The 26,174-nt window shown below is 39.9% G+C and overlaps 2 protein-coding genes across 13 annotated transcripts in view; one reads left to right on the top strand and one right to left on the bottom strand.

Annotated features, from left to right (window-relative positions):
* Positions 1-25: 25 nt before the first annotated feature.
* Positions 26-22,937, bottom strand: CSTF2 (cleavage stimulation factor subunit 2). 4 transcript variants are annotated; one of them, XM_067722863.1, is made up of 16 exons: positions 22,794-22,937; positions 21,380-21,458; positions 20,867-21,036; positions 19,505-19,641; positions 18,890-19,009; positions 18,658-18,795; positions 16,187-16,310; positions 13,276-13,341; positions 11,902-11,964; positions 9,346-9,405; positions 8,557-8,698; positions 7,590-7,765; positions 7,135-7,427; positions 3,580-3,690; positions 2,371-2,496; positions 26-236 (listed from the first exon to the last, which is right to left on the bottom strand). In XM_067722863.1, exons 1-15 carry the CDS (start codon positions 22,849-22,851, stop codon positions 2,374-2,376), a joined length of 1,860 nt encoding a protein of 619 aa, XP_067578964.1. In that variant the 5' UTR covers positions 22,852-22,937; the 3' UTR covers positions 26-236; positions 2,371-2,373. The 4 variants fall into 4 exon arrangements, with proteins under 4 accessions (XP_067578964.1, XP_067578966.1, XP_067578965.1 ...); XM_067722865.1 differs by lacking the exon at positions 13,276-13,341; XM_067722864.1 differs by lacking the exon at positions 9,346-9,405.
* Positions 22,938-22,999: 62 nt separating this feature from the next.
* SYTL4 (synaptotagmin like 4) overlaps positions 23,000-26,174 on the top strand; it is a 197,017-nt gene continuing 193,842 nt past the window's right edge. For 4 of the 9 annotated variants that reach the window (XM_067723362.1, XM_067723351.1, XM_067723355.1 and 1 more), the window contains exons 1-2: positions 23,006-23,423; positions 24,038-25,336. The gene's annotated coding sequence lies outside the window, so the exon portion shown is untranslated. Of the gene's footprint in view, positions 23,424-24,037; positions 25,337-26,174 lie in introns of all 9 variants that reach the window. The other 5 variants (XM_067723354.1, XM_067723353.1, XM_067723358.1 and 2 more) reach the window with 5 other exon arrangements.

Genomic DNA, 26,174 nt, shown 5'->3' on the forward strand with positions numbered 1-26,174 from the left:
TATATCAATTTGCAGTATACTAAAATTGTGTTCAAAGTTTATTTCAAGTCACAGAAAACATACAAACTAAGTCAACAGAATGAACTGATTTTGTTCTGAGAGAAGGTGATGGGAGTCCTCCACCTGGCACCAATTTGAGTCATTCAAGGGTTAGGATGCAGAATTCTTCTTTTTGCAACATTTCAACAAAGTTATGGAATTAATTTCCAGATTTGTTGCCAGGTAGTTTTGAAAACCTGTAAGGAAAAGTTGGGAGAAAGCCATCAGAAGTGGAGACAAAGTTCTCTTCCCCAAACACCAGGAAAAAAAAAGTAAAGGTGGGGGAGGGAGGCTACACATATGAGCAAATCACCAGGGAAAGATCCCTAAGGTATCTGCCTCTTGCTTCCCCAAAGTAATCATCCCTTACAGCGGAGTTTCTCAACCTCAACACTACTGACGTTTAGGGCCAGAGAACTCCTTGTTATTGGGGGATGTCCTGTGCATTACAGGATGTTTAGCAGTATCTCCGGTCTCCACCCACTGAAAGCCAGTAGCACACCATACCCCCTAAAGCTGTGATAACCAAAAATGTCTCCAGACACTTCCAAATGTCGTGTAGGGGGCAAAACTGCCTCTGGTTGAGAACCACTGACCTGATGGTAGTGGCACATAAGCCTGTCAGTGACAGCAGAGCTGGATCACAATGAGCAAGGTATAGGATGGAGGGAGAGCCAACATCTCGGCTACAGTATGCACAAATACCAGCAAATACACATTAAAACCTTCCCTGCATAGAACTACATACACAGAACTACGTGTGCGTACACACACACACACATTAATGCAGGTTTAGTAAAAATGGTAAAAGGTGAATAAGGTCTGTAGTCTAGTTAACGGTAAGGTACCAAAGTCAATTTCTTCCTTTTGCACTATAAACCAAAAAGGTATGTGTACAACAGCTTCCCAAGATGTTATCATTGCAGGAAGCTAGGGGAAGGGTACACGAGGCTCTTTGTAGTACTTTCCCAACTTCTTGTGAATTTTTAATTATTTCAAAATAAAAGTTAAAACAAAAAACCTTGCCCTGTGGTTTATGTGCAAGGCTTTAAAATGAGATATCTTACAAGCAAGAATACACAATGAAAGTACTTTCAGAAACATTTTTACCTCTACTATCCCAAAACATAATTTCCTCACATTGTAGGGAATGCCTTCTCTGGCATAAATAAATTAGAAAAAGTAAAAGAGAGGAATAATTTTTTTAATATATCTATTCCTCTGAATATAACAGGTCTATACTTTTATAGATCTATAATAGTCTATACTTTTACTGAAGAAAATAGAATGCCTTGGGTATCTGGACTAAAAGTGCTGGTCATACTGAAAGTCTACTCCATCCATCTACGACAGCTTCCCATTAAAGTTCAGTCATTTAAAGTCTAGATATAGATATAATGCACATTTCCAGTTTGGATGTTTTAACAACATTACAAATATGGATTAAAATACAATATATTTAGTAAAGACTGCTAGTTAGTGTAAATGAGTTCACTGTCATATGATAATACATGGATGGGAATTATAATAAAGATGGAATAAAAAGCAGAAATTCAAAATGTGATATTCCAACTGATATTGGGACAATGTACATTTTAAACTGTTCTTAGAAAGCAGAATTGTTTATGAAATACAAGATGTTGGGGAAAATTTTTTTAAAAAGAAACGCCAATACATGTAATCAAGTTAGGTCACATGACTATGTTCCTTTTTACCTGACTGATGAGCAAGAAAAATAAGGGCAGCAGTGTACAGCAACCTCTAAAATGTACAGGGACTGATGGCGATGGTGGACATTCACTACCTTAAATTATGTGCTGTAATAGTTTAACCTCAAAGTATTCAATGTAAAATAAATACTGGAAACTGAATGCTTATACGTTTTATTGAAATGGTTTGTATTTTCTTCATTTTGATGGGGAAATATTTTATTTTATTTATGTTATTTTATTTTGGAATAAAATAACAACTGATTCTGGAGGAATATATGATCAAACCATATCAAATTATATTATATCTAGGGAATGAGATTGAGAGGGCAGAAATTTTACCCTGAACTTTCTACATTTCTGTATTTGATTAATTTGGTTAAATTGATCATATGTCACTTTTGTCATTAGGAAAGAAAGGTTAAATTAGATTACAATCCATTCAATAACTGAACAAATGCCTACAGCCTTCCCCTGTCATGATAGGGACTGAGCTACCGAAGGGTGAAGGGTTTAGCCAAGAGGAGTGCAGGTCTTGGAGGGTCTTGTTGGTTAAGCTTGAAAGTATATACCCCAAATGCACGAGGAGCTTGTCTGACTCAGGCAGGGTAAGACTGCTCACCTTTTAAGGCGCTCCAGTAGATTTCTGTATTTGTTCCTTTAAGATCAGGATACTCTGCCTCTGCTCAGGAGGCAGCATGGCGATCTGGTCTGCAGTTAGTTGAAGAACCTGCATGATCAAAGCAGCCTGTGCAGAGAAAAAAAAGGTAGTGAGTTTTAATGATGGCAGCTAAAAAAACACCACCAGCTTCTGTCCAAAAAGGAAGAACAGAGAAAGGATAGTTCACACACAAAAAACAGCAGGCCAAAAAAAAAAAAAAAAATCAAACCAAACCAGAGAAAAAACCAAAACCAGCTGGTGAGAAAAGGCACAATGAAAAACACAAGTACAATGCCTAAGATCAGAAGACTCAAAACAGACACCTTAATGAACCCCAAATTCTTACAGACTAAGGTGACACCTGTGAGCCCTGGGAAGTCTACAATTTTTAATCCTGCTTTAAAAGTTTCTCCTGGGACTTCCCTGGTGGTGCAGTGGTTAAGAATCCGCCTGCCAATGTAGGGACCATGGGTTCGAGCCCTGGTCCAGGAAGATCCCACATACTGCAGAGCAACTAAGCCCATGTGCCACAACTACTGAGCCTGTGCTCTAGAGCCCGCGAGCCACAACTACTGAGCCTGCATGCCACAACTACTGAAGCCCACGCGCCTAGAGCCCGTGCTCCGCAACAAGAGAAGCCACTGCTATGAGAAGCCTGCGCACCACAACAAAGAGTAGCCCTTGCTCGTGCAACTAGAGAAAGCTCGCACATGGCAACGAAGTCCCAATGCAGCCAAAAATAAAATAAATTAAAAAAAAAAGTTTCTCCTTTTCACAAGTTTTAGCCTTTCTATCAGATATGAACTCCCTACAATGGTCAAATATAGAAACAGAAAGATATGCTCATGGGGAATCTGCTATTGTTTTTAGGGATAAGGCAAAAAAGGGAGGAAGAAAGGGATCTGGATTTCCAGGTCAATGAGGCCTGCACACAAAAAATCTACTGGCAGATGAGATGAAATGTAAGATAAGCTGCCATTCACATACATCCATTTAAGAATTTTAGGACCAAGCCCACAGATTCTCAGGTGACAAGATCATAAAGAGTTCTAAGAGTAAAAACATCACTTCCAAAGGGACTCTGAAGACCCAGGACCTCCACATGGTGACTGTGAAAAGAGGACTCCAAAAGACTCGTGCATATGGAGGCAGCTGGACAGCATTACTTACCTTCTCATGGTCCTGCGGAGTGACTTGGTTCTGGCCAGGACTAAAGCCACCAGGCTGGCCTCCACCCTGAATGCTCGCTCCTTGCATGCCCGCTCCCTGCATGACTGGGACCTATGTGCACAGAGAGAGACGAAGAGAGATTTTCGGTACTTCTCATTTAGGTAACCAGAAGCCAGTAATAACAGCAATGTGAAAAAATATCTGATTGTGGCTATGAGTTAAAAAAGCAAATTAATGACTGAATATCATTTCCTACTGTTAGCATCAGCAGAAGGCAGGGTTTAGCCAGAGATCAACTAGCAAGTTGACAAATTTCTTACAACAGCTCCAGCATCATCAACAAGTATCACACGGCACAAGTGGATACCATCAAATCAAGCAAAATTCAGCCACATAAGCACAGGGGAAACTGAGGGCATTCTAGAAACTAGCACTCAGTGGAAACAGAAACGAAAGCTGACAGATTCTAGAATAATGTATGCTGGTCCACTGGAGAAGCTACATTCACAGGGATACCACCTACCTCTAGTTCAATCAGACACAGGCCCTATCCCACAAGTAAGGCAGAGATGATCATAATGGCAGAGGCAGAAAGGAGATGGGAAGGCCTCCAGGGAAAGGACTACTATTAGCCCAACATTTGCTTTTTATAACTTTCCTCAGAGAATATGCAGCAGTTGCTTTCTGTTAAATACAGACCAAGAAACACGACTGACCTGAGTTAACAAAGTGCAGTTATATCATGCTTACTGGTACTTAAGATCTTCGATGGTTTCAATGTTTTGGAAGACAACCAGAACCCAAGGAAAAGGCCTCAGAGCACCTAGAATAACTGTTAAAAGGTCCCTATGCCGGATTTATGTTCACACTCAGGCATTTACCCAGAGCTTAGGTGGTACTCTTATTAAATACAAATTGTTAACAAACATGTTACCTGCTTCCCCAGCAGATGAGAAGCAGCAAAGCATGAAAGAAATGTGGATGAACCATTAGGAGCAGATATCATGACAGCAATGTGAAGAGCCAGGTGACAACCTGACAGTGAAGGATACCAGAAACCAAAACAGGAGATGCTATGCTTTCTATTATAGCCTATACAATAATGGGTACGTTTAATGATGACCTTGAGTAATCAAAAATGATCAAAATAATTTTTTGTATCCTGTTTAAGAAGAGAAGGAAGCATAGTATACTTCATAAATGATTTTTCATTAAAATAGTTTAAAAACTTGGTTGAATAATTCTATTATGTGGAACATTCATTTGGATGCATTAACTAATTTCCCAAAGACACCAGAGACATGAAGCATTAGTACAGCTTTGTACAGATTGCTAGAAATTATCACTTTCTGTTCTTTATAAATACTGAATCCGGAGACCAGTCTGAACCTTAATGAGCTGTTACAGACCTGAAAAATCTATGAGAGTAAACTTTTTGAAGCTTCAGTCAATACTAATTTGAGGTACTGTAATGTGATCTAACCATTTAATAATGGCCATTTAAAGTTTCCAGAAGAGCCTGTTCTAGGCTCTCAAGTAATAATACAGCTGACTACATATCCAGGTTTGCTAAGACAGTCCCAGTTTAAGCTTCTGCCCCACAGTAATTACTAACAGCACTCTCAAATGTGTCCCTGTTTGTGGATAGTAAGTTATATAATCACCCTAGTAATAATAAGCCTTTTACCAACAAGTTTCCAACTAGGTGGACTGAAGTTAATTTTAAAATTTGATTTAAAATTATGAGTTAGGGACATATTGTTAGGTTAAAAAACAAGATGCAGAACAGTGAAAGGAGGAAAAAGTAAGAATACATATATATTCATATTTGCAAAAATAAGAATATATATTCTTATTTGCTAGAAAGATACATTATAATAAAAGTGATTATCTATAGGAGATGGGGGTCACAAGGGAGACAGGTACGAGGAGGAAGTGAGGTTCTTACTGTATATCTTTTGTACATGAGTGAATGTATTTTATATATTTATTTATAAGTAAACATAGTAAACAATTTTTTTAAAGTTTGAAGATAAAGTTTTTATTTTCTCTACCTCAGATCTAATTGGCTTTATAGAATCTACTAATGAAAATTATAATAAACATAATATTAGAGTAATAAGTTCGAGTACTAGCAGATAAAGGAGCAAGAAATTATTGATAAATGGTCTTCCAACCATTATTTTCGACATCTTTCTCCAAAGAATTATTGACAGAACTATATAAGGACATCATGTAGTTATTTGTTATTTATCTCCCCACTAGAATATAAGCTCCATGGGGGCAGGACTTCGTTTTGTTCACACTGCTGTATCCCCAGTACCTATAGCTCTGCCTGGTATATAGTAGGTGCTCAATAAATATTTGTTGAACGACTGACTGAAAGCATAAAACCCATTTTTATTATGAGGCTACTGACCATAGAGGGTATGATAAAAATCAAAGCCCACGAACACATTTTTTTAAGTGAAACTTGAAAAACAATAGAAAAGTTTTTTTCTATACATACCAGAAAACAACATATTCATATTTCATATTAGAGAGGAGGGATAGACACACATATACAACGTGCAGATAACAAGACAGAGTAGCATAGCGGAAAAAATAGTGGGTTCTATTCCTTGCTCTGCCACTTTTTAGTTGTGTGAATTTGGATAAGCCACCTGAATTCTTGGGTCTCAGTTTCCAAACCTATAAAATGAGAGAACTGGGTGACTGACATGTTCCATTCCAGCTCTGACAATACAGTTCTCTCTCTTGTGCATACACACACACACAAGAGGGAGTAAGGCACAGAAGCATATGGAAGAGAGAAGAGATAAAGAAGTACATAGAGGAATGAGGAAGTCACACTGAGGAAAAATGAAGGTGGAAGGGCTAGAGTGAAACGAAGGTGTTAGCCGAAAAACAAAACAAAACAAAACAAACTCAGAGGGAAGATACACATGTACTACCTCTCCGCAACCAACTGGAGGGTAAAAAGGATGGAGATAAGAACACATAGACAATCATAGACCACCATTACACATAGCTGGAGAAAGCCAAATAAAGAGAAAGAAGAGATAAGAATTTAGTTGCACAGCTTTTAAGACAAGCATTAGTAAATTGCCTTTCAACTCCACTATTCACTTTAGGCTATGTGATGAAAGTAAATTAAAATAGATTTCTGCAAACCTAAGATCAGCTAAATGACCACTAATAGCTCTTCATATGCTCTAATGCAGTGGTTCTTAGGGTTATACATTAGAATTATTTGGGGGAGATTTTTCAAATTATCCATGCCTAGATTCTACTGATGTGCTCTCTATCCCCTAAAATCAGGGATTCTGCTCTGAATGGAATTTGAAATTGTGGGACAAGGTTACACTTTTGGACTATAATCCTGGTAGTCAGAAAACCACCACCCTAAGGAACAGAGAAACTAAAGGAAGGGAGATTCTAATCTTCCCCAAAAAGCTGAGAAAACAACCCAAATCAGAAAGCAGTAATAATCAGCCTCAATAATCAATTCCTGAATAGATCAAGATTTCACATAGAAGTGACAGTTACATATACCTGTCTGGATCCCTGGGGGCCAACTGTCCCCATGTTAATTGGACTGGGACCCTGGATTCCACTAGGTATAGGGCCTCTAGGGCCTGGGACTGGGCCCCTTGTATCCATGCTTCTGGCCTCCATTCCTCTGACTTCCATTGCACGGGCCTCCATTGCACGGGCCTCCATTGCACGAGCCTCCATTGCACGGGCCTCCATCGCACGGGCTTCCAATCCTCTAGCATCTAATCCTCTTGCCTCCATGGCTCGTGCCTCCATCCCTCGTGCATCTATGCCTCGGGGATCTCTTCCACCTATAAAAAGTTGCAAGAAAACCATTGGGTAGCTACCCACCTTTACTGCAATAATAACCAACAATCAAATAAACGTTCTGTATCCCAGATTGGAGCCTAAGACAGCACGATCATCATGAGCCCACAAATACCAGTCAGCCTTGTGACGTGGTTTCCCCTCACCTCTGCCATCCAATGGTGGACCCCTCTGATCTAGCATGGGTCCTCTTGGCTCTGCCATTAGAGGTCTGGGCTCAGCTAACGGCCCTCCTCGCATCTCATGTGGGGGTGGGCCACGGCTGTCATGGCCAGGGACATGGTGCATGGGCGGACCCTGATGAGGTGGTCCCAGGTAACCTCTAGAGATGGAGAAAAAAATGTTATATTTTAAAACAGAACAAAACAATAAGAAAAAAGTGTCAACCAGAAGATCAGTAAAATTAGATAAAGAGCTGATGCAAACATCAGTCTACAAATACTAAGAGAATAACACAAAACAGGTCAAAGAAAAGCTATCGAGATGTAAATCCATGTATTCTAGAATTTCGTATTTGGTCAGGGCACTCAAATTAAGGAGGAATGAATGGATATCCATTATATATAATGAATACGCAGTAGGGTGCTTAAGAACATGGGTTACTGTATGGGTTCAAATCTAGGCTCTATCATTTATTAGCTGTGTGATCTTGGGCACATTTGCTTAACTTCTCTAAGCCTTAGTTTCTTCATCTGTAACATGGGACTGATATTAGTATCAATCGCACAGGGCTGTTGTGTGGATTTAGTGAGATGATCTCAGTAAAGTACTCAGAGCAGATTGAGAGGCATAATCCCCACTAATACCAATTATTATTATTATTATTGCTATTATTAGTATTACTACTAACAATAAGCAATATAATTTTTTCCTGTTTAGATATGTGTGCTAGAATTTCCAATTTCTGAGGATGGAGTAGCAATGGTTAGTTCAAAATGACACACTCAACTACATAGTTCTGCCCAGGAAGTGCTTCATCTTGGACAGTGGCCATGAATATTTATTTATCTTTTGAAGTAAGCAAACAGGCACAACTGGTATGAAAAGACTTTGTTCTCAAAGCAAGCGGAAATTCTGATTCCTTCAATCTTTTCCTTCTGTGTCAGTGCTTACCTAGGCTCTACCTCTCCAGTTACAGAAAGTAAAGTGCCTCCGCGTGGGTCATTTGGAGCATCTCCCAACAGACCTCGAGGAGTTGGGACGTTGGCAGGCAAGGGCCCACGCTGCATAGCTGCTCTGGGGTCTTGCATCGGCACTGACAGGGAAACAAATGGGGAGGTACTGCTGTGAAGGACATGTAAGGCAAGAAGAAATGACTCTATATGCCACTGACAACACAGTTCAGACCCCTTAGAGTGGGTGAAACCTCACCACAACAGACTTCTCTTGCAGCTCAAGAACAGAAGCAGGGTATAGGCAGAATTTGTTCCATGTCAGAGGTATGGATGGAATTATGTAAAGAACAAACTGGGGAGCAACCTGCCAAGGCCTAGCACTGCAACCTGAAGAAACTGAGGCTCCTGGTTTTGCTTATAATCAATCTTAGTTCAAGGACCAGAGTCACAAAAGAGAGGTAGGGCCTTGGCATATGTGAACACTGCCATGGCTCTGCAAGAACCTGCTGTCTCCTTACAGACTGCTATTCCATCCAAGCCTCCTGACACCAGTAGGGAGGGAGTACAGCCTCAGACAGTTGCCCATATCATCCATGTTCTCTGCCCTGTGTGAAGAGGTCAATCTTAGGCTTGTCGCCCCAAAAGGAAAAAAATGAAAAAACAAAAAACCCAAAACACTACCCTTTTGGGTTCCGAATGTGAGGATGACTGCCAAGCAGCCCTTTACCTCTCAACGTCCCACCCTGAACACCACAAGCAAAAGGAAACCCGCAGATACAATGGGTACCTTGGACTCGCTCAATTGATGCAGGCCCGGTGGGTCCCACGGGCGAGTGCTGTAGGGTTCCTAGGTGAGCAGTAAGTTCAAAAGGAGAAAGAACAGACACTTAAAATAGCTTTCACACACACGCAGAGGCACACAGACAGTGGAGATTTACACATATAAGTTAAAGAGCCAAGAGTTCATTAGCTTGCCCTGGGCTACAAAATCTTCCTAAACTATATAAGCTTCTTTGGGATCTGAAACTGTTCTGCTTTGATGAGATTGCTTCCTAAGGTAAAACCTGTGGGCCACTGATTTTATTTGGGCAGGAATAACCAGCCACTTTCAATTTACACCTCTCCTACTGGGATTCCCCTTAAATCTTATGATACTATGAAAAAGAGAAACAAAATATAAAAAGGATGCTTCTGAAACTCCAGTTAGGCAAAGAAGGTAAACATATTTTCATAAGCAAAAAATGAAAGAAATTGCACTGAATCTGGAAGGCAAGATTTATTCTGGAAAAGCCCATTAACAGAAGTGGCACAGTATTATTTTTGTCATAATTTAAAGCACAAAAATTTCTGCTATCAAATGGGGAAATGCAGTGAATGAACTTTAGACAAAGAAAGAGAATATTACTCCTCAAGAAGTACTCTGCCACTGTAAGTTTTTGATAAACAAACATCATGACATCAGCAAATAAAGACTAATAAGATGACAAGGGTGCCAACACTAAACAAAGGTGGCACAAGGCAAGAAGAAGTCTCTTCTTAAACATCTCAATGTCTCTTTTCAACATTACAAATGTGTAAAAGAAGCATGGATTGCAGGAAAAGAATGACAAACTGGGTACAAATGAAAGATTCTTGCTTCCTCTGCTGGGTACTAAAGGAAAAGTATAAAAGAAAAGTCTCATTTTGTCTCTTCATGAAGACATCCTTGATATACCTTCAAAACTCAAGTCATTTCCCTTTGTTAACTTTTGACCAGAAAGGTGAAGATAACTGTATCAAGGAAGATGTCTTGTGGAAGTGTGTATTAAACAAAGTTTGATTTACTGATGGCTGGGGGAGAGGTAGAGGTATGACTGAAACTTCTAGTTCCTTCTCACTACTGCAAAAATACTTTGGGGCACATACACGATCTACTGATAGCAGCTGAGGGGGGTGGGGCACAATAGCATAAAAGCATGGTCTGCTCAGACGAGGTGTCTGGACAAAGAGCTTGTTCCATTGTCAATTGCCTGACAAGATTATTAGCTCTGTCACTTTAGCAACCAATATCAGTATACAAACCATAAACAAGGAGTACAGTGCATAGGCCTGTATCTTAGTACTTTGCTTAAAAAAAAAAAGGGTTTTGGGGAATTCCCTAGCAGTCCAGTGGTTAGGACTCAGCACTTTCATTGCCATGGCACAGGTTCAATCCCTGGTTGGGGAACTAAGATCCTGCAAGCCACATGGTGTGGCCAAAAAAAAATCAATTAAAAAAATTTTTTAATGGGTTTTACTTATAGACCATATGCTAATAAGAAGTAACTTAAGCTTCCCTACACTTGTCCAAAGCAGTTCTTTCTCATCACAAGGACACAATGAATAAGAACAGAAGACACTGGAAGGAAACAGAAGCAGTGTGATTGACAGAAAGAGGATAGATTTCAGAGTCAGGGACTTTGGAATCTTAGCTCTGCCACTTATTAGCTGGAAAAGAAGACGAATGCACCAAGCCCAGGCCACGTTACTCAGATACCAGTATTTACTTACCATGTCCCCTTGAGGAAGTAACTCAGAACTCTGAGCTTCCAGCTCTTCACCTGAAAACTGAGGTGCTGCCACCTAACTCACAAGGTTGTTTATGAAAATTAAAGTGCATGGCCTATAGGATGCGCTCAGTTTTGTTAGTTCCTTCTGTTTCTCACTCTCTCTCTTCCTGATATTGGTTTCAACCGAATCACTGCATTTTCTTTTCTTCAAACTCCAGTAACATAGAGAAATAACGTGGACATTTTGGAGCGGCTGCCACTGTGGTATCCAGTGTTACTGCCACAGTATAACATACACTTACCAAGCAGGCTTCACAGACCTTTGACCCCCTCCCAGTTTTCTCTGGGGTTTAAATTTAGTCTTCCACATACCCAGTCACATATTACATGGTCATAATTAAAATTCCTTACTCAGATCTCCATGTAAGTAGAGGCATTAAACTATCAGGGAAAGGCGACATAAATTAAATAGAAACAAAGGATCAATTTGCTTCATCATCAATTCTTGTAGAGCTGGGCTCTGAATCACTAGATAGAAGTCGAGACAGTGCTGCCCAACAGAATTTTCTGCAATGATGGAAGTGTTCTATATCTGCAATATCCAGTATGGTATTCACTAGCCACATGCGGCTACTGAGCACTCAGAATGTGGCTACTGTGAATGAGGAACTGAGTTTTACATTTTACCTAATTTCAATTTAATTAATTTAATATTTGAATAGCCACATGTGGTTAGTGGCTGCCATATCAGATAGTACAGATATAGAACATTTCCATGTCTAGTCCACATTAATCGGACATTAATATTTATTTACCTTGTCCCCGCTCCATGGACACTGGTCCACTTCCTGGCATTCCAACCTGGGCCTGCATTCCTCCTAGAAGATAAAGGGCAGGAAAGAAAAACAAATTGGGACAGTGGGGAAAAAATTTGGACAGTGGCTGAGTTAACAAATTTCCTCTTTCTGCCCCACAAGCAGAAACCTATACAGGAAGATCATAAGTACCACTAAATGCAGTTATACAGAAGATGGAGTTTGTTACTGTACTTTAGCCATTGGTGACAGAAAAGTGAGTTAAAGAAGAATTCGTAATCTCACTGGTTACCAAAACTTTGGCAGGGGGCTTCCCTGGTGGCACAGTGGTTGGGTCCGCCTGCCGATGCAGGGGACGCGAGTTCGTGCCCCGGTCCGGGAAGATCCCACATGCCGCGGAGCGGCTGGGCCCGTGAGCCATGGCCGCTGAGCCTGCGTGTCCAGAGCCTGTGCTCCGCAATGGGAGAGGCCACAACAGTGAGAGGCCCGCGTACCACAAAAAAAAAAAACTTTGGCAGGGAGTTCTGTAATACAGAACAATGGCACTTACCCATGTACCTCCTCCCACAGGAGGCACTACTGTTCCCAGTTTACTTTGTAAATGGGGGGGTACACTGTTGCAGTTGTGACAAAGATTTGTGGGGGCACGCCTGGCATTTTATGAGAAGCCAACAGGGATACTAGATGTCCTGCAACGTATGAGACAATTCTGCAAAATCCAGGATTACCCTGTCTTGCAAAACTTTCAAACGTCTTGCTAAACATTCACACAAATGAAAACCTTTTTATAGTCATCTAAACTTAAAACTTGTCTGTTTTATTTGTAAACAAAGCGCTTCTTTGTCCAGTTTTTACACACACACACACACACACACACATTGAATTTTCCAAGAATGCAATTACTGAGTAAATTATGGGTATTGTATCTTGTTTTGTTAAGAACTTTACCAAGAGTTTTCATTTTCACCATTCAGAAAATCACATCATCAATGTCAACAGTCCTTGTGGTATCTGAATTGCCAAAACAACATACCTGGGTCTGTCTTTTACTTTTATAGTATTGGTGCAAGCATCTGACTGCTATTTATTGTTTTCTAGTGTAGCTGTGCTTGAATACTTGCGTATTTATAATATTCTTTTACTATAAATTAATTTCCTTTTACTTCTCCTTTATATTATAGTTAGGGTAACTATACTGATTTTTTGGAAGCCATGTTAAGTATGCTATGTCACCTGTGCATTTCATTTCAGGATAGTAAAGGGTCACTGCAAGATATGTTACAAAAAGGAGCCACTGGGTCTAATAGTGTTGAGAATGACAGGTCTGCTCTAACCAGCAGGGCTATGATTGCTATACAAAGACTAAACATGTACCATAAGTCCTTGTCTGGTCCTTCCCACGTAGCAATAATTCTGTTTTCCTCAAAGGAACAATATATGCTGCGAGTGGGGAGAAAAGACAAGCTGAACTGTTTGCAGTTCATTAATACTCACCTAAAATACCCAAGTACAATACATGTCACATTCTCTTATCCCATTTAACATGCCAGGCACCAAAGAGCCATGAATTAAGAACCTGAGTCTGTGCTAGCCCTACCAATGCTACTAAGTAATTGTCATTTTGAACAACTGATTTGATAAAATTAACATACACTCAGGATTCCTCATCTGTAAAGTGAACGAGTTTATTTAAACAGTGTTTTCTCAGAATGTGGTCCCAGACCAGCAGCGTCAGCATCACCAGAGACTTGTCAGAACTGCAAAGCTTAGAGCTCTACCTCAGACCTGCTGAAATGCAAACTCTGGGTGTGGAGACCAGCAATTTGTGTTTTCATAAGCCCTTCAGGTGATGCTAATGCACACTAACATTTGAGGTCTAAATGATTTCAAAGCTCTCTTCTAGCTATAACATTCTATGATTTATTCAGACCACTCATCAAAACAATACAAAAATTTAGGATCTGAGGAAAGCAATGGCAGAAGGCAATATGGGTAATTTATCATACTACACTATCACATAATGGCACTTTTATCTATATGGACTAGCTTCCCAGAAGTAGAATTGGTGGGTCAAAGTGTATATGAATTTTTAATGTGAGACTACTTTCTTAAAAGGCTTAAAAAGTTCACATTTCCACCAGCAATGTATACTACCACTCTCCCCACCAATATTAAGTGTCATCTCTGAAACTTTTGCTAGTAGGACGGGTTTAAGTAAAGTGAAATCTCGTTATTTAATTCGAAATCCCCTGAATATAAATGAATGTTTATTGCCATTTGGATTTGCTCTTCTATGATGTGCTCTTCTATGAAGTACCTACTCATTTTCTTTGCCTACTTTTCTACTAGTTTGTTCCCTCTTCTCATCAACAGCCAAAGAGCTTCGTACAGGGTATCTCAAAAATTGTAGTGAAGTTTTAAGTTTCAATAACTTCAGAACTATAAATGCTACAAACGCATAAAAAATATCACTTGAAAATTCAATTATTTAAGTTTCTTTTACACTTACTTTCAACTTTTGTATTTATTAATTCCCTCTTCTTGGTACCTTGGGTTTTTTAAAAATTATTTTTCTAATACTTTAGAACTAGCAGAGTTCCTTTATTCTTTAATAAGGCACTTAAGGGTATTCATTTTCGTTTAAGTACTGCTTTCACTATTTCCTGCACTTTTTTGTATGAAGTGTACTACTTTTTGTTGTCTTTTAGATAATTTATAAATATCTTTTTATTTTCTCTTTTAATTCAAGGATTACCAAGAATATGTTCCTTAACTTTACAAGTAAAGGTTCTTTCCAGTCACCTTTAAATTATTTATTTCTAACTTTATTGGCTTATAATCAGAGAATGCAGCCTGTAAAATCTCTACATTTTAAAATTTGTTTTTATTTTATGGCTAAGTACATGGTCATTTTTTTAATGGGGGGAGTATATTTTCCAATCAAAAGATATAAGGCTCCCTCTCTATATTAAATCAAGCTTATTGATTCCATTATTTTATTTCTCAACATCCTTACTTATTTTTTGTCTACAGATTTTTTTGTCAGTGTGGTCTACAAATGACAATGATACACACTGTATGTTAACAGTTCGTGATTGTTAACTACAGAAATGGAGAGTAGACACTTTTATAGCAACTTGACATTGCTGTGACATCCAAGTGCATGACATGTACTTGTCTCACTGAACAGGGTATAGACCAGTTTGGGTGTTTTTCAACTCATGTAATGAGCTGCATATGTCATGGGTTGCACACTTGTTATGTGTAGTAGGACCACATTACAACTTGTGATATTTTAAGGTAAGCTAGGTACCTATAGCACAAAAAATGTATAAAACACAGAATCTATTTCTTTCAATAAAAGATAATTTAAGTTTAATGGTAACTCTATAGGATAAGTGAAAATCCCTTCTCCCATTCCCTGTCAACTTAGCTCTTTAGACTGGTTTCTCTATAAACCAGAACAATTTAAGGCCAAATTATTGCCCATTAGTTGTGTTGTAGTCAATCTAACCCAGATTAGATAAATTAACAAGAAGTGAGTTTGTTGTGCAAAAAACTTTAAATACTGATACACATCATATGTTCATACTGGTGTTTTATATGAGGAATCACCTATTTCACCCATAACTTTTTAAGTTATGATTGTTAAATGACGAAAAGCTACAAGCGCAATATTAATTCCTATATACACAATTTTAGTGAACATATTAGTTTTTAGAATTCTTTTTTCCTTTTGTTGTCTGGTCTAATTATATTTCATGAAATCCAATGTTATGTTTGTTACATATAATAACAAATGCAACCAGGCATTTTGCTTCTGTTTTTTTTCCCGCATGTACTTTTTAACCTAATCTGACAGTCTGGCTTTTAGTGGGAGAATTCAGTCCATTCACATTTAGCAGAATAATGACTATATGAGATTTTATTCCTTCTACCTTAACTCTATGTTTATTATTACTTACTTCACAATGTAATTTTCTTTTCTCTATATTTGCTGGCTTGGTGTAGTTTCCATTCATTCTATTTTTTCCCCTCATTAACTTGGAATTTTACTGTACTTTTCCAATTTACTGTTCTTTCCTCTGCTCTCATAATCAGACATATAGGATGTGTATATAAGAAATCAACTACTTCTTCCACCTAGGATATATACTGCCTAGCTATACATTAATTTAATATCAAGATCTCATTGCCACATAATAATTTGGCTACACTATGCCATTTGCTATAACAAAACTCTAGCAAAATACCAAAATGGTGAAAATTCTAAATGAAAACGTACCTCCAGGAGCTAAGGAACCAGGTCCAGGTCCTGTTACAGTGGCTGGTATCTGCCCTGGTGCTGCAACTCCAGCCTGTAGAGAAGCTTGCATCAGAGGAGGTGCGCCATTGACATGCATTCCACTCTGACCAAGAGAAAAACCAGAGTATGTATATGCCCCTGTGAAGACTCAACACACAAAGTCTATGACCTTAAATAACTCTTCAAATTGACACCCCCAAATAGTCTACCAAATACCCTTTTCTGACAGCACGTCTCATGCAGCATTAGATTTATAACACACTTTGAACAGAAGCTGCAATACATGCAATGAGCCTGGTTACACAGAACACAATTACGACAGACCGTACTATAAAAGCAGAGGTTGACAAGTCTTATCTGTGTGGTGAGGCCATATATAGCACCTATTTGTTGACTTAGAGACGAGGGCCTGGCAGTAAAAGTTTAAAAAAAAAGTGCCTTGAATGCAAGAAGAAATGAGGACTTAAAAAAAAAAACAAAACAGAACTGCTGGTAGTCTACATTTTTAAGATGAAAAATTTTCTTTGACCAATCTTTTCTCATTGCTGTCCTCAGAAATAGTTCTACTTGGGAGGGGGATGTAAAATTTTTCTAATGCTACATTAAAGCTCCGGAGGAAAAGGGAATGTTATGTTTTCATTTGTGTATTCCCAAAAGAACTGAGCAGCCCCTTGGAATAGAAAAATAAAAACTAAGATATATATAAATATTTAAAAAATTACATATATTCTCAGAGAACACAAACAAAACTCTAGAATAGAAAAGAGGAAACTGTAGAGTGAGGTGGTTAAGAGAAAACAGGTTATGATGTCAGACAGAACCAGATTCAGATCCTGGATTTGCCACTTAGATTGTTATTTTTGGAGCAGTTAACCTCTCTGGACCTTAATTTATTTCCTTTCTATTTCTGAAAAAGTATTTATTGAATCAGAGCAGGGGATAGTAAACTATGACCCATGGGCCAAATCTGGCTCACTGCTTGGTTTCATAAATAGTTTCATTGGAATGCAATCATGCACATTTGTTTATATACTGTCTGTGGTTCATTTCACACTCCAATGGCAGAGCTGAGTAGTTAAGACAAATTCCACGACCTGCAAAGCCAAAAAATATTTACTATTTGGCCATTTAGAAGATGTTTGCTGACCCTCACCATAACTTTTGTATGAGCCATCCAAATTGTTTACCTCTGCCCATCTAACAGGTGAAAAATGATAGCTTATTGTACTTCATTCACATTTATCTTATTTTGAGGCTGAATACTTTTCATACATTTAATATATATTTGTATTTCCATTCTTATGAACTGTTCATGTCCATTGCATAGTTTTCTACTGGGTTATTGGTAATTTTCTTACTAATTTATAGGAGGTGTTTTTTAATATGAAAAATTTCAGACATATAAGTTGTATAGAGAATAAAATAACCACATAGCTTAGGAAACAAATCACATACATAATTGAAATCTCCTGTATGGTCTTCCCCATTGCATCCTGTATCCCCTTCTTAGACAACCACTTAAGAATTCTTATAGATGTTTTGAAATTTTATGTAAACCATTACATACTAAACACATTCTTTGCAACTCACTCAACATGTTCTTGGGATATGTACAGACACATACATCCTGTATTTTGGAAATACTTCCACATTCACTTATTTTCACTTCTGTATGGCATTATGTTTTTGAGTTACCTGTGTTGATACCATGTATCCTAGTTCATCCTAACTGCTATATGAAACTACATTTTTGAAAGTCATTCACGGTGACACATGTAGTTTATTTAACTGTTGTAGAGTATTTCATTGGATAAATATACCACATTTTCTCCATTCTTCCATTGCTGTACATTTAGGATGTTTCCAATTTTTCACTATTAAAATGTGGCAATAAACATTCTTGAATATGACTAATGGCCCTTAGGTAATCAGCCTGCTGTCCATCACGTGTGTGGCAAATACTTTTTCCCAATTTGTCATTTGTCTTTGGTGTTTATTTCTTTTTCTCTGTTCAGAAGTTTTTCAGTTTTCAAATATACCAATTTTTCATGGCTTCAGGGTTTTGTGTCACACTTGGAAAATAAGCTTTACTTTTTTCATCAGTGGGAATGGAGATAAGAAGAGTGCCGACCTCATACAACCGCTCTAAGTATTAAATGAGACAATGTATATGGAATAACAAAGTGCCAACCACAGTGCCACACATGCACATATACACAAAATCAGCTTATAAAAAAAGGGCATAAAGGAAGGATCTCTGTTTTACAAACTTGGCACTAAATCTGTATTCATTCAGATGTCATGTACTCTGCAACCCTGTTAACTGCTTTTATGCCTGGAAACTGAAATTATCATCTCTGGCTGCTCACCATTCTTCTTCCAATATATCCTCCTAAAATGAAAATGACATTTTCAAGGCAGTTCAAAAATGTTAAGGGATAAAGTCCTACCAAAGACTGGGCCTGAGGGGCCTGAGGATTCTGCTGGTTCATCGACACATTGGATCCTGAGCCAGGTCCGGCGCTGTGGACTGTCTGAGGGTTGCCTGCAATCAGTGTTGGGATATTTGTCTGGCGATGCAGAATTTTCTAAAAAAATGAAAAGACAAATCTATGAGCTGTCTGTTTCTACCCCACTCAAGGTTTACCCTAGCATTTCCATAAAAGAACCAGAAGCACTCACCAAGGCAATTTCTGGATCCACAATTCTCATCACTACCTGGGCTTGTAGCAAAGCATAAGCCAGTTGAGGGTTCTGAAGCAACATGTTCCGTGCTTCCTGAGGACTATTCTGGACACAGAGCTGTGAAGATAAACAGATTCATCATCAGGTTCAAAACTTATTACTCAGAAATTGACAGTGATTTAGAGCTATTCCCATCTGAGAAATGTAATATTCAAGAGGCTTTTAAAGCTATTATCAGTTTTTACATAGCACACAAAATCTTGGTCATGGCAGGCAAGAGAAGGAAGAGGCATTTCAAATACCATAATACCACCATTTAGGAAAAAAGCCACATTTTAACATCTACATTTGATATCTATGGGCCACAAAAACCCTGCCAGATTGTGTAGGTGTGTTTGTGTACAAAAAATGGAAAGCTCTTTGTATGAAATATACAACACACTGTGCACATATGGAATACTGAAGGTGCAAGAAATGTTGGTCAACAGGCACACTTTCTATTTGAGCTCAGGAAATCATTTCCATTAACTCAATGTTAATTTCCATTAACATCAATGACTTCTTGAAGAGTTGATATGCTATGATTTTCCATAACCTAATGCCTCCTCTTACCTTCATTTGTTTCATCAGCTCAAACATCTGCTCTGGTGGAAGACTGGCAACTGCTTTGCTAATGGACTCAGGGGCATCCTCAGGACTGATGGTCTCTCCATAAGGTGACTCAATGACAGGGGCACCAGTGCCAAGGCCTGATTGGGAAGAAAGTACAAAAACATTAAGGAGGCAAATTAAAGAGCTAAATCATTTCAAGTATCTACTTTCCAGGGTTGCTGTAAGGACCTGTTGATAACTTTAAATTTTCTGGAGCTTAGAAATAAGTGACTTGCAGGACTTCCCTGGTGGCGCAGTGGTTAAGAATCCGCCTGCCAATGCAGGAGACACGGGTTCAATCCCTGGTCAGGGAAGATCCCACATGCCACAGAGCAGCTAAGCCCGTGTGCCACAACTACTGAGCCCACGTGCCACAACTACTGAAGCCCATGTGCCCCTGAAGTCTGTGCTCCACAACAAGCCACCACAATGAGAAGCCTGTGCACTGGAACGAAGAGTAGTCCCCGCTCAATGCAACTGGAGAAAGCCCATGCGCAGCAACGAAGACCCAACGTGACTAAAAATAAATAAATAAATAAATTTTTTTTTAAAAAAAAGAAAAGAGGGCTTCCCTGGTGGTGCAGTGGTTGGGAGTCCGCCTGCCGATGCAGGGGATGCGGGTTCGTGCCCCAGTCCGGGAAGATCCCACATGCCGCGGAGCGGCTGGGCCCGTGAGCCATGGCCACTGGGAGAGGCCACAGCAGTGAGAGGCCCGCGTGCCGCAAAAAAAAAAAAAAAAAAAAGAAAAGAAATAAGTGACTTGCAAGTCTTTTATTTCTGTGTAGGAAAGTGACAAAGTGTATTTTCTACTCTCAAAGGAAAGCTGAGACCAGGATTGTATAGATGAACAATGTTAACATAAATTAGGGACTAGGGATATCCATTTCCTTTCACAAGTCATTTCAGGAGCAAAAGTTTCAAATAGAAAAAAAATCTAATTTCAAAATGGAATTTCTGGATCTATTACCTCATGAAAAAAGCCATGAGAATGCCTCGGTATCCCCATCAGTTACACATCTGGCAACATAACAGGAGTGGCAAACACTAATGACAGACATAGTTAACATAACTAATGGCGTGGTAAACCTGTAATTCATCTTCAACTGGAAATCAACTCCTTGGCAATGGAAGGACTTAAGTCAACTTTACCTTATTTCTCAAAGATACACACTTCCCTAATACAGGTACCTCAGGTGGGTCAGGTAAAGAAGCTGTGTGGCTGACAACCATTTCAGCAGATGCTAAAACATATCATTAAGTGGAAAATCTTCATTGTTACATCTTTACTAACTCATGTTGCACACAGCTTGGGTTTATACTCACTCTTCAGCTCTTCTTTGTTCTTTTCGCTGGCAGCATTGTCCACTCGAAGTGCTCTCCCACTGAATTCGCGCCCATTTAGGTTTCGCATGGCACTAAGTGCTGTCTCCTGGTCTTGGTATTCACAGAAGCCATAACCTTTTGGCTTTCCTGTCTCCCTATCATATACCAACCTGGAGAGCAGAACCAAGTGTCAGGCACAAGTGTTACATACACACAGGGTTCCCACTAACATTGCCATGTTCTAATTTGATCTACCATAAGACAAATAACCTTATCGCTCTGTCTCACTGAAATACTTTTTACACATCTTTTTAAGTGAAAAGAAAATGTATCTTTTAGTAAAAATGAATGTGAATTGTATGATATGTGAATTACGTCTCAATAAAGCTGTTACAAACAAACAAGAAGAATGCATGTGAAAACTCACCAGTAAAAGGCTTGCCATTATTACTAAGGGCCAAATTTGTGGTGATTTTAAAGAAACTTCCACCAAGTGGTAAAAGGGGATCTCACCTGAAACTAACAACAGGTCCAACCTCAGAAAAGATGTCCTTTAATTGCTCTTCAGTAGCCTCATATGGAATGTTCCCCACTAAGGAAGAAAATAGATAACATATCAAAACTCTGAGTTTGTAACCTAGATCTTTAGTGAGAAAGTATCTACATATATCACTGAAAATGTAACAACTTAGCACAGGGAGATCAGCTAGGTGGTTTGTGACCACCTAGAGGGGTGGGATAGGGAGGATGGGAGGGAGGGAGACGTAAGTGGGAAGAGATATGGGAACATATGTACATGTATAACTGATTCACTTTGTTATAAAGCAGAAACTAACACGCCATTGTAAAGCAATTATACTCCAATAAAGATGTTTAAAAAAAAAAAAGAAAATGTAACAACTGGTTCAAATACAGTGTTCCTCCAATCCTGGTTCCACCGTATTCCCTTAGACAAGATTTCAATCCTGTCTGCTGACTTTATTTACAAGAGAAATAAACCAGTTAGACTAAACACAAAAGGTGTAGGCACTCCTAAGTATCAGTTCTCAGACTTAACTGATATGTGTTAGATTTTCCTTAACTATGGTGAAAATAAATACTTAGGCATTAGTATTTACCTGAAGGTGTTTAAGTCTTATCAATAACTACTAAAAATGTCAATATTATAATTTTTAAAGCCGGCTCATATGTCCGTATTTCTACATATACACGCACTCAAAGGAGAATGACGATGAATGTACTGGAGGATGTTTAAAAATTGTTGTAAATCAACTATAGTTCCGTAAAAAAATATATATATATATTCTGCACTGTTTTGTCATGTTCCTTCCAAAAGATGCTTTAAAATCACCACACATACTTTAAAATAAACAACTTATTTTGGCTGAAAAGATTACTCAGAATAGACTCCACCCTCTTTAAAATTTCTTCGATGAGGTCTTAGTCTTTCATTCATTCATTTATTTACAATCCACCTTAAGACGCCGGGTAGTCGCTACCACTAACGACGAACTAAAATGTAACGGGGAAAAAGCAGAGGATGAAAGCCCTTATGAGAGGGCGGGAAGTGGACACAAGGATCTATACCCTCAGCACACAACCTGTATTCTGGGACTGGGGGTGAGAAGTAGTACGGGACAGTTGCCATGAGCCCTCGCTTCTGGATAATAATTGAAGCTCATGAAAAGAGAAACGCATATAAGCTGAACGCTGGTGTAACTTCCTCAGCCACATCGTGAAAAGGCTGCGAAACCTCGGGGGAAGGGGAGCATCACTTTGCCCACGAGTCCACCAGGCTGGCCGCCTGGGATAGGCAGGTCGAACTGCAAGCCCCGCGGCGATGTGTGAGGTGCAGGGGGGCATTCCTCGCCGATCCCTGTCTTTTTCTGTCCCTCCCCGATGCTTGGCTCCACCGAATTCCTCTCACCAAACACCGAACGTAGAGAACGATCCACCGCAGGGTCTCTCACAGTCAAACCCGCCATCGCTCTCTTCCAACGGCTTCCGGTGCGCCAGAGCACACTTCCGTACGGCGCGTGAGCCCAGCGCCGAACACGCTTCCGTACGGCGCGTGAGCCGGAAACTCCTGGGCCCGAGGGACGCAGGGTCCCTCCCCCGGCGTTATTCCGTCAGCAGCCGGCAAGCGTTACATCCACGAGAGTGCTACTCCCCCAGCTTCCCCGGCCCTGGGCTCCCGCCTGAGAATAACTTGGTTCTGAGCTGGAGCTCGGCTGATTTGAAGGCTTTTAGTATGTAGAATTCCTTATTACTCATTTTTTTCTTAGGCTAACGCAAGTAATTGTCGACCACAATAATGAGGCGGCGGCGGCTTTACCATGGTAACAGGGAAGTCCTATGGTAAACAACCGTGGCATTTTCATTTTAGTTCCGCCCTGTTACGGGAGGGAAACGCTTGGCCACGCCCCAGCGGCTTGCGTTTTATTCTTTTGCAAAAGCTGTGAACCTTCAGGGCGACATGAGGAAAGACAGTCGCGGCAGCCTAGAGGATGAGGGGCGCTCAACGTCAAGGCGGCCACATAGCTGAGGAGATGGGGAGGTAAACGCGGAAGACACCCCTACCTGCTCTAGTGCAGCCTCTGGGCTCCAAGTGTTTCGTGGTGGTGAGGGGGCGGGGCGGCGGAGGACGTTGGCAGGCAGGGTATCTGAAAACTTCGGAACGGAAAATATCTTTGACTGGTTGTACATCGGGAGCAGCTAAGATGATTTTAACTTGGGTTGCTTTGGCTCCAGAGGCTGCATGTTTAAGTGCTGTATCTACTGCCTACCAGTATAACTCAGAATTTTTAATGGCGTTTTTTTTTTTAAACCGTTTTTGGAAAAGAACTTAGAGCATAGGGCCTGGTGATGGTGGATCACTGTCTCATAATAATGAACCACCGAAGAATAGGTTGAGGCGCTTAGCCAGGGCTTGTTCTGCCATCAACCATTTGTGGAGAATGGATTGTTGGTTCTATCACTTCATCAACCACCCCTACTGGTTATAGAAGAAGACATGTGTACAAGGGCTATTTCCTAAGCTTTTGGTTTTTTATATTTGTGTTTCAGTTATAGACCATGTGCCTGTGACCCCATGCCTCATTGCTGTTGTCCATGAGGGTCTTTTCCCTTCATTGCTACGCTCCCAGAGTGACACATTTCTTTTGCCTCCAGATTGTAGCAAAATGAAGACAGAAGGTGTTGTCTGATGCTGTTGTAGGTATTATGACTGAACCTCAGTTAACACAAGGAAATAGGTGCTGTATGAAGAGGTAGGGGAAAAACTAGGAAAGATGCATTTCTACACAAATGGGACTAAGTGTTATTTGGGGGCTTTGAGCAGAAGAGAAAGGGTATGTAGTGGAGAATCAAAGAATTTGGGAAACCACGGGCAAGATTTGTGGGGCATTGGCAGAAAGTTTTGTGTTAAAGTCCTGAGTTCTTATCCAGTTTTGTTAATGGCACTAAGAATATTGGATAAGGTACCAGTGAAGCAAACAAAGACATTCAAGATTGTGAGGGCACAGAGACTTGGGTTATTTATCCTGGCCATGAAAGGTCATACTTCCAAGGCTGGAGTAAGTGTTGCTTATGTTTGGTCCACATTTAAATTTCCTCAGACAGTCATGGAATGAAATCTCCCTTTGGAAGGCAGAAACCTATGGATAGACAACATTTCACAAAAAAGATTCCAAATAGAACTGTAGCATTACCCAAGTTAGGAGGAATCCTCTGGTGCCTGCAAGACATAAGGTAACTTGGGGCCCTCAGAAAGCACGTGAATGTTGACACAGATCCTGGTCAGTATCTGGCTATAGGTACCAATTGGCTAGCTTTCCAGAAAGAAACATCATTCCTAGGCTTTGCACTACTGCATTATTACAGTGGTTCTGCACCAATATTTATACTTTCTGAGAATGTTTGAGGGTTCAGGTTTGAGGCTACTCTACAGATAATTGTCTAACCCATCAAAGCTGGTTATTCTGGTCTTTCAGCTTTAGCATTTTCATTTATATTTCTTATGTAACTACTTCTCAGTTCATGCTCAGTGAATATATTTCCTGTATTCCTTTCCCAGAATCCTGTTCCTTCAAAGGAGGTTCAGGATTGTTCACCTGCTCAAAGGCTGCCTCATTAAATATGTTGCTAGGTAGCAGGCCAGGGAGTTGGGTGGTCAGTTGAATTGGAGGATTTCCTTTGTTCTTGGCAGTGGCATGCTGACCTCTTGTTGCTGAATGAGGACTGTTTCCAAACCAAGCATTGGGAAAAACTGAGTAAGAGGGGAAGAAGTCTTTTGAGTTTTTTCTCTAGGAGCCACCAGGCTTGTCTGAAACTTTTGTCTGTTTGGGGGCTTGTTCTGTTTCAGAACCAGAACTCTGGGATACCATTGCCTTGGCACATGGAATTCAGGGCCTAGCAAGATGAAGGTGGATATCACTGGATAGCACTTAAACTCCAACAGTATGCTGCTAGGTGAGCATGGCTCGGTTGAGCATGTGGATAATGGCATCAGGCTGGGGTAAACAGGGTGGTGATTAAAAAGAGCTAATATTTGTGAAGGGCCATATAGATTACAAAGCTTTTTTACATAGATCTCACTTGATTCTCACAAAACCTGGGAGATGGTTTTAGTATGCTATCTTTTTGTGGTAAAATATACATAACAAAATTTACAGTTTTAACCTTTTTTTTTTTTTTTTGTGGTACATGGGCCTCTCACTGTTGTGGCCTCTCCTGTTGCGGAGCACAGGCTCCGGACGCGCAGGCTCAGCGGCCATGGATCACGGGCCCAGCCGCTCTGTGGCACGTGGGATCTTCCCAGACCGGGGCACGAACCCGTGTCCCCTGCATTGGCAGGCGGACTCTCAACCACTGCGCCACCAGGGAAGCCCAGTTTTAACCATTTTTAAGTGCATAGTTCGGTGGCATTAAGAATATTCACTTTGTGCAACTATCATCATTCTCCATCTCCAGAACTTTCGTATTTTCACAAACTGAAACTCCATACCCATCAAACACTAATGCCCCATTGTCTCCTCCCCCCAGCCCCTGGCAACCACCATTCTACTTTGTCTCTATGAATTTGACTACGCTACATACCTCATATAAGTGGAATCGTAACACTGTTTTTCTTTTTGTGATTTATTTCAGTTAGCATAATGTCTTCAAGGTTCATTTATGTTGTAGCATGTATCAGAATTTCCTTCCTTTTTAAGGCTGAATAATATTCCATTGTGTGTATATACCACATTTTGTTTATCCATTCATGCATTGATGAATACTTGGATTGCTTCCACCTTTTGACTATTGT

This window comes from Pseudorca crassidens, chromosome X (assembly GCF_039906515.1).
Source record: "Pseudorca crassidens isolate mPseCra1 chromosome X, mPseCra1.hap1, whole genome shotgun sequence".
In the NCBI taxonomy this organism is placed as follows: Eukaryota; Metazoa; Chordata; class Mammalia; order Artiodactyla; family Delphinidae; genus Pseudorca; species Pseudorca crassidens.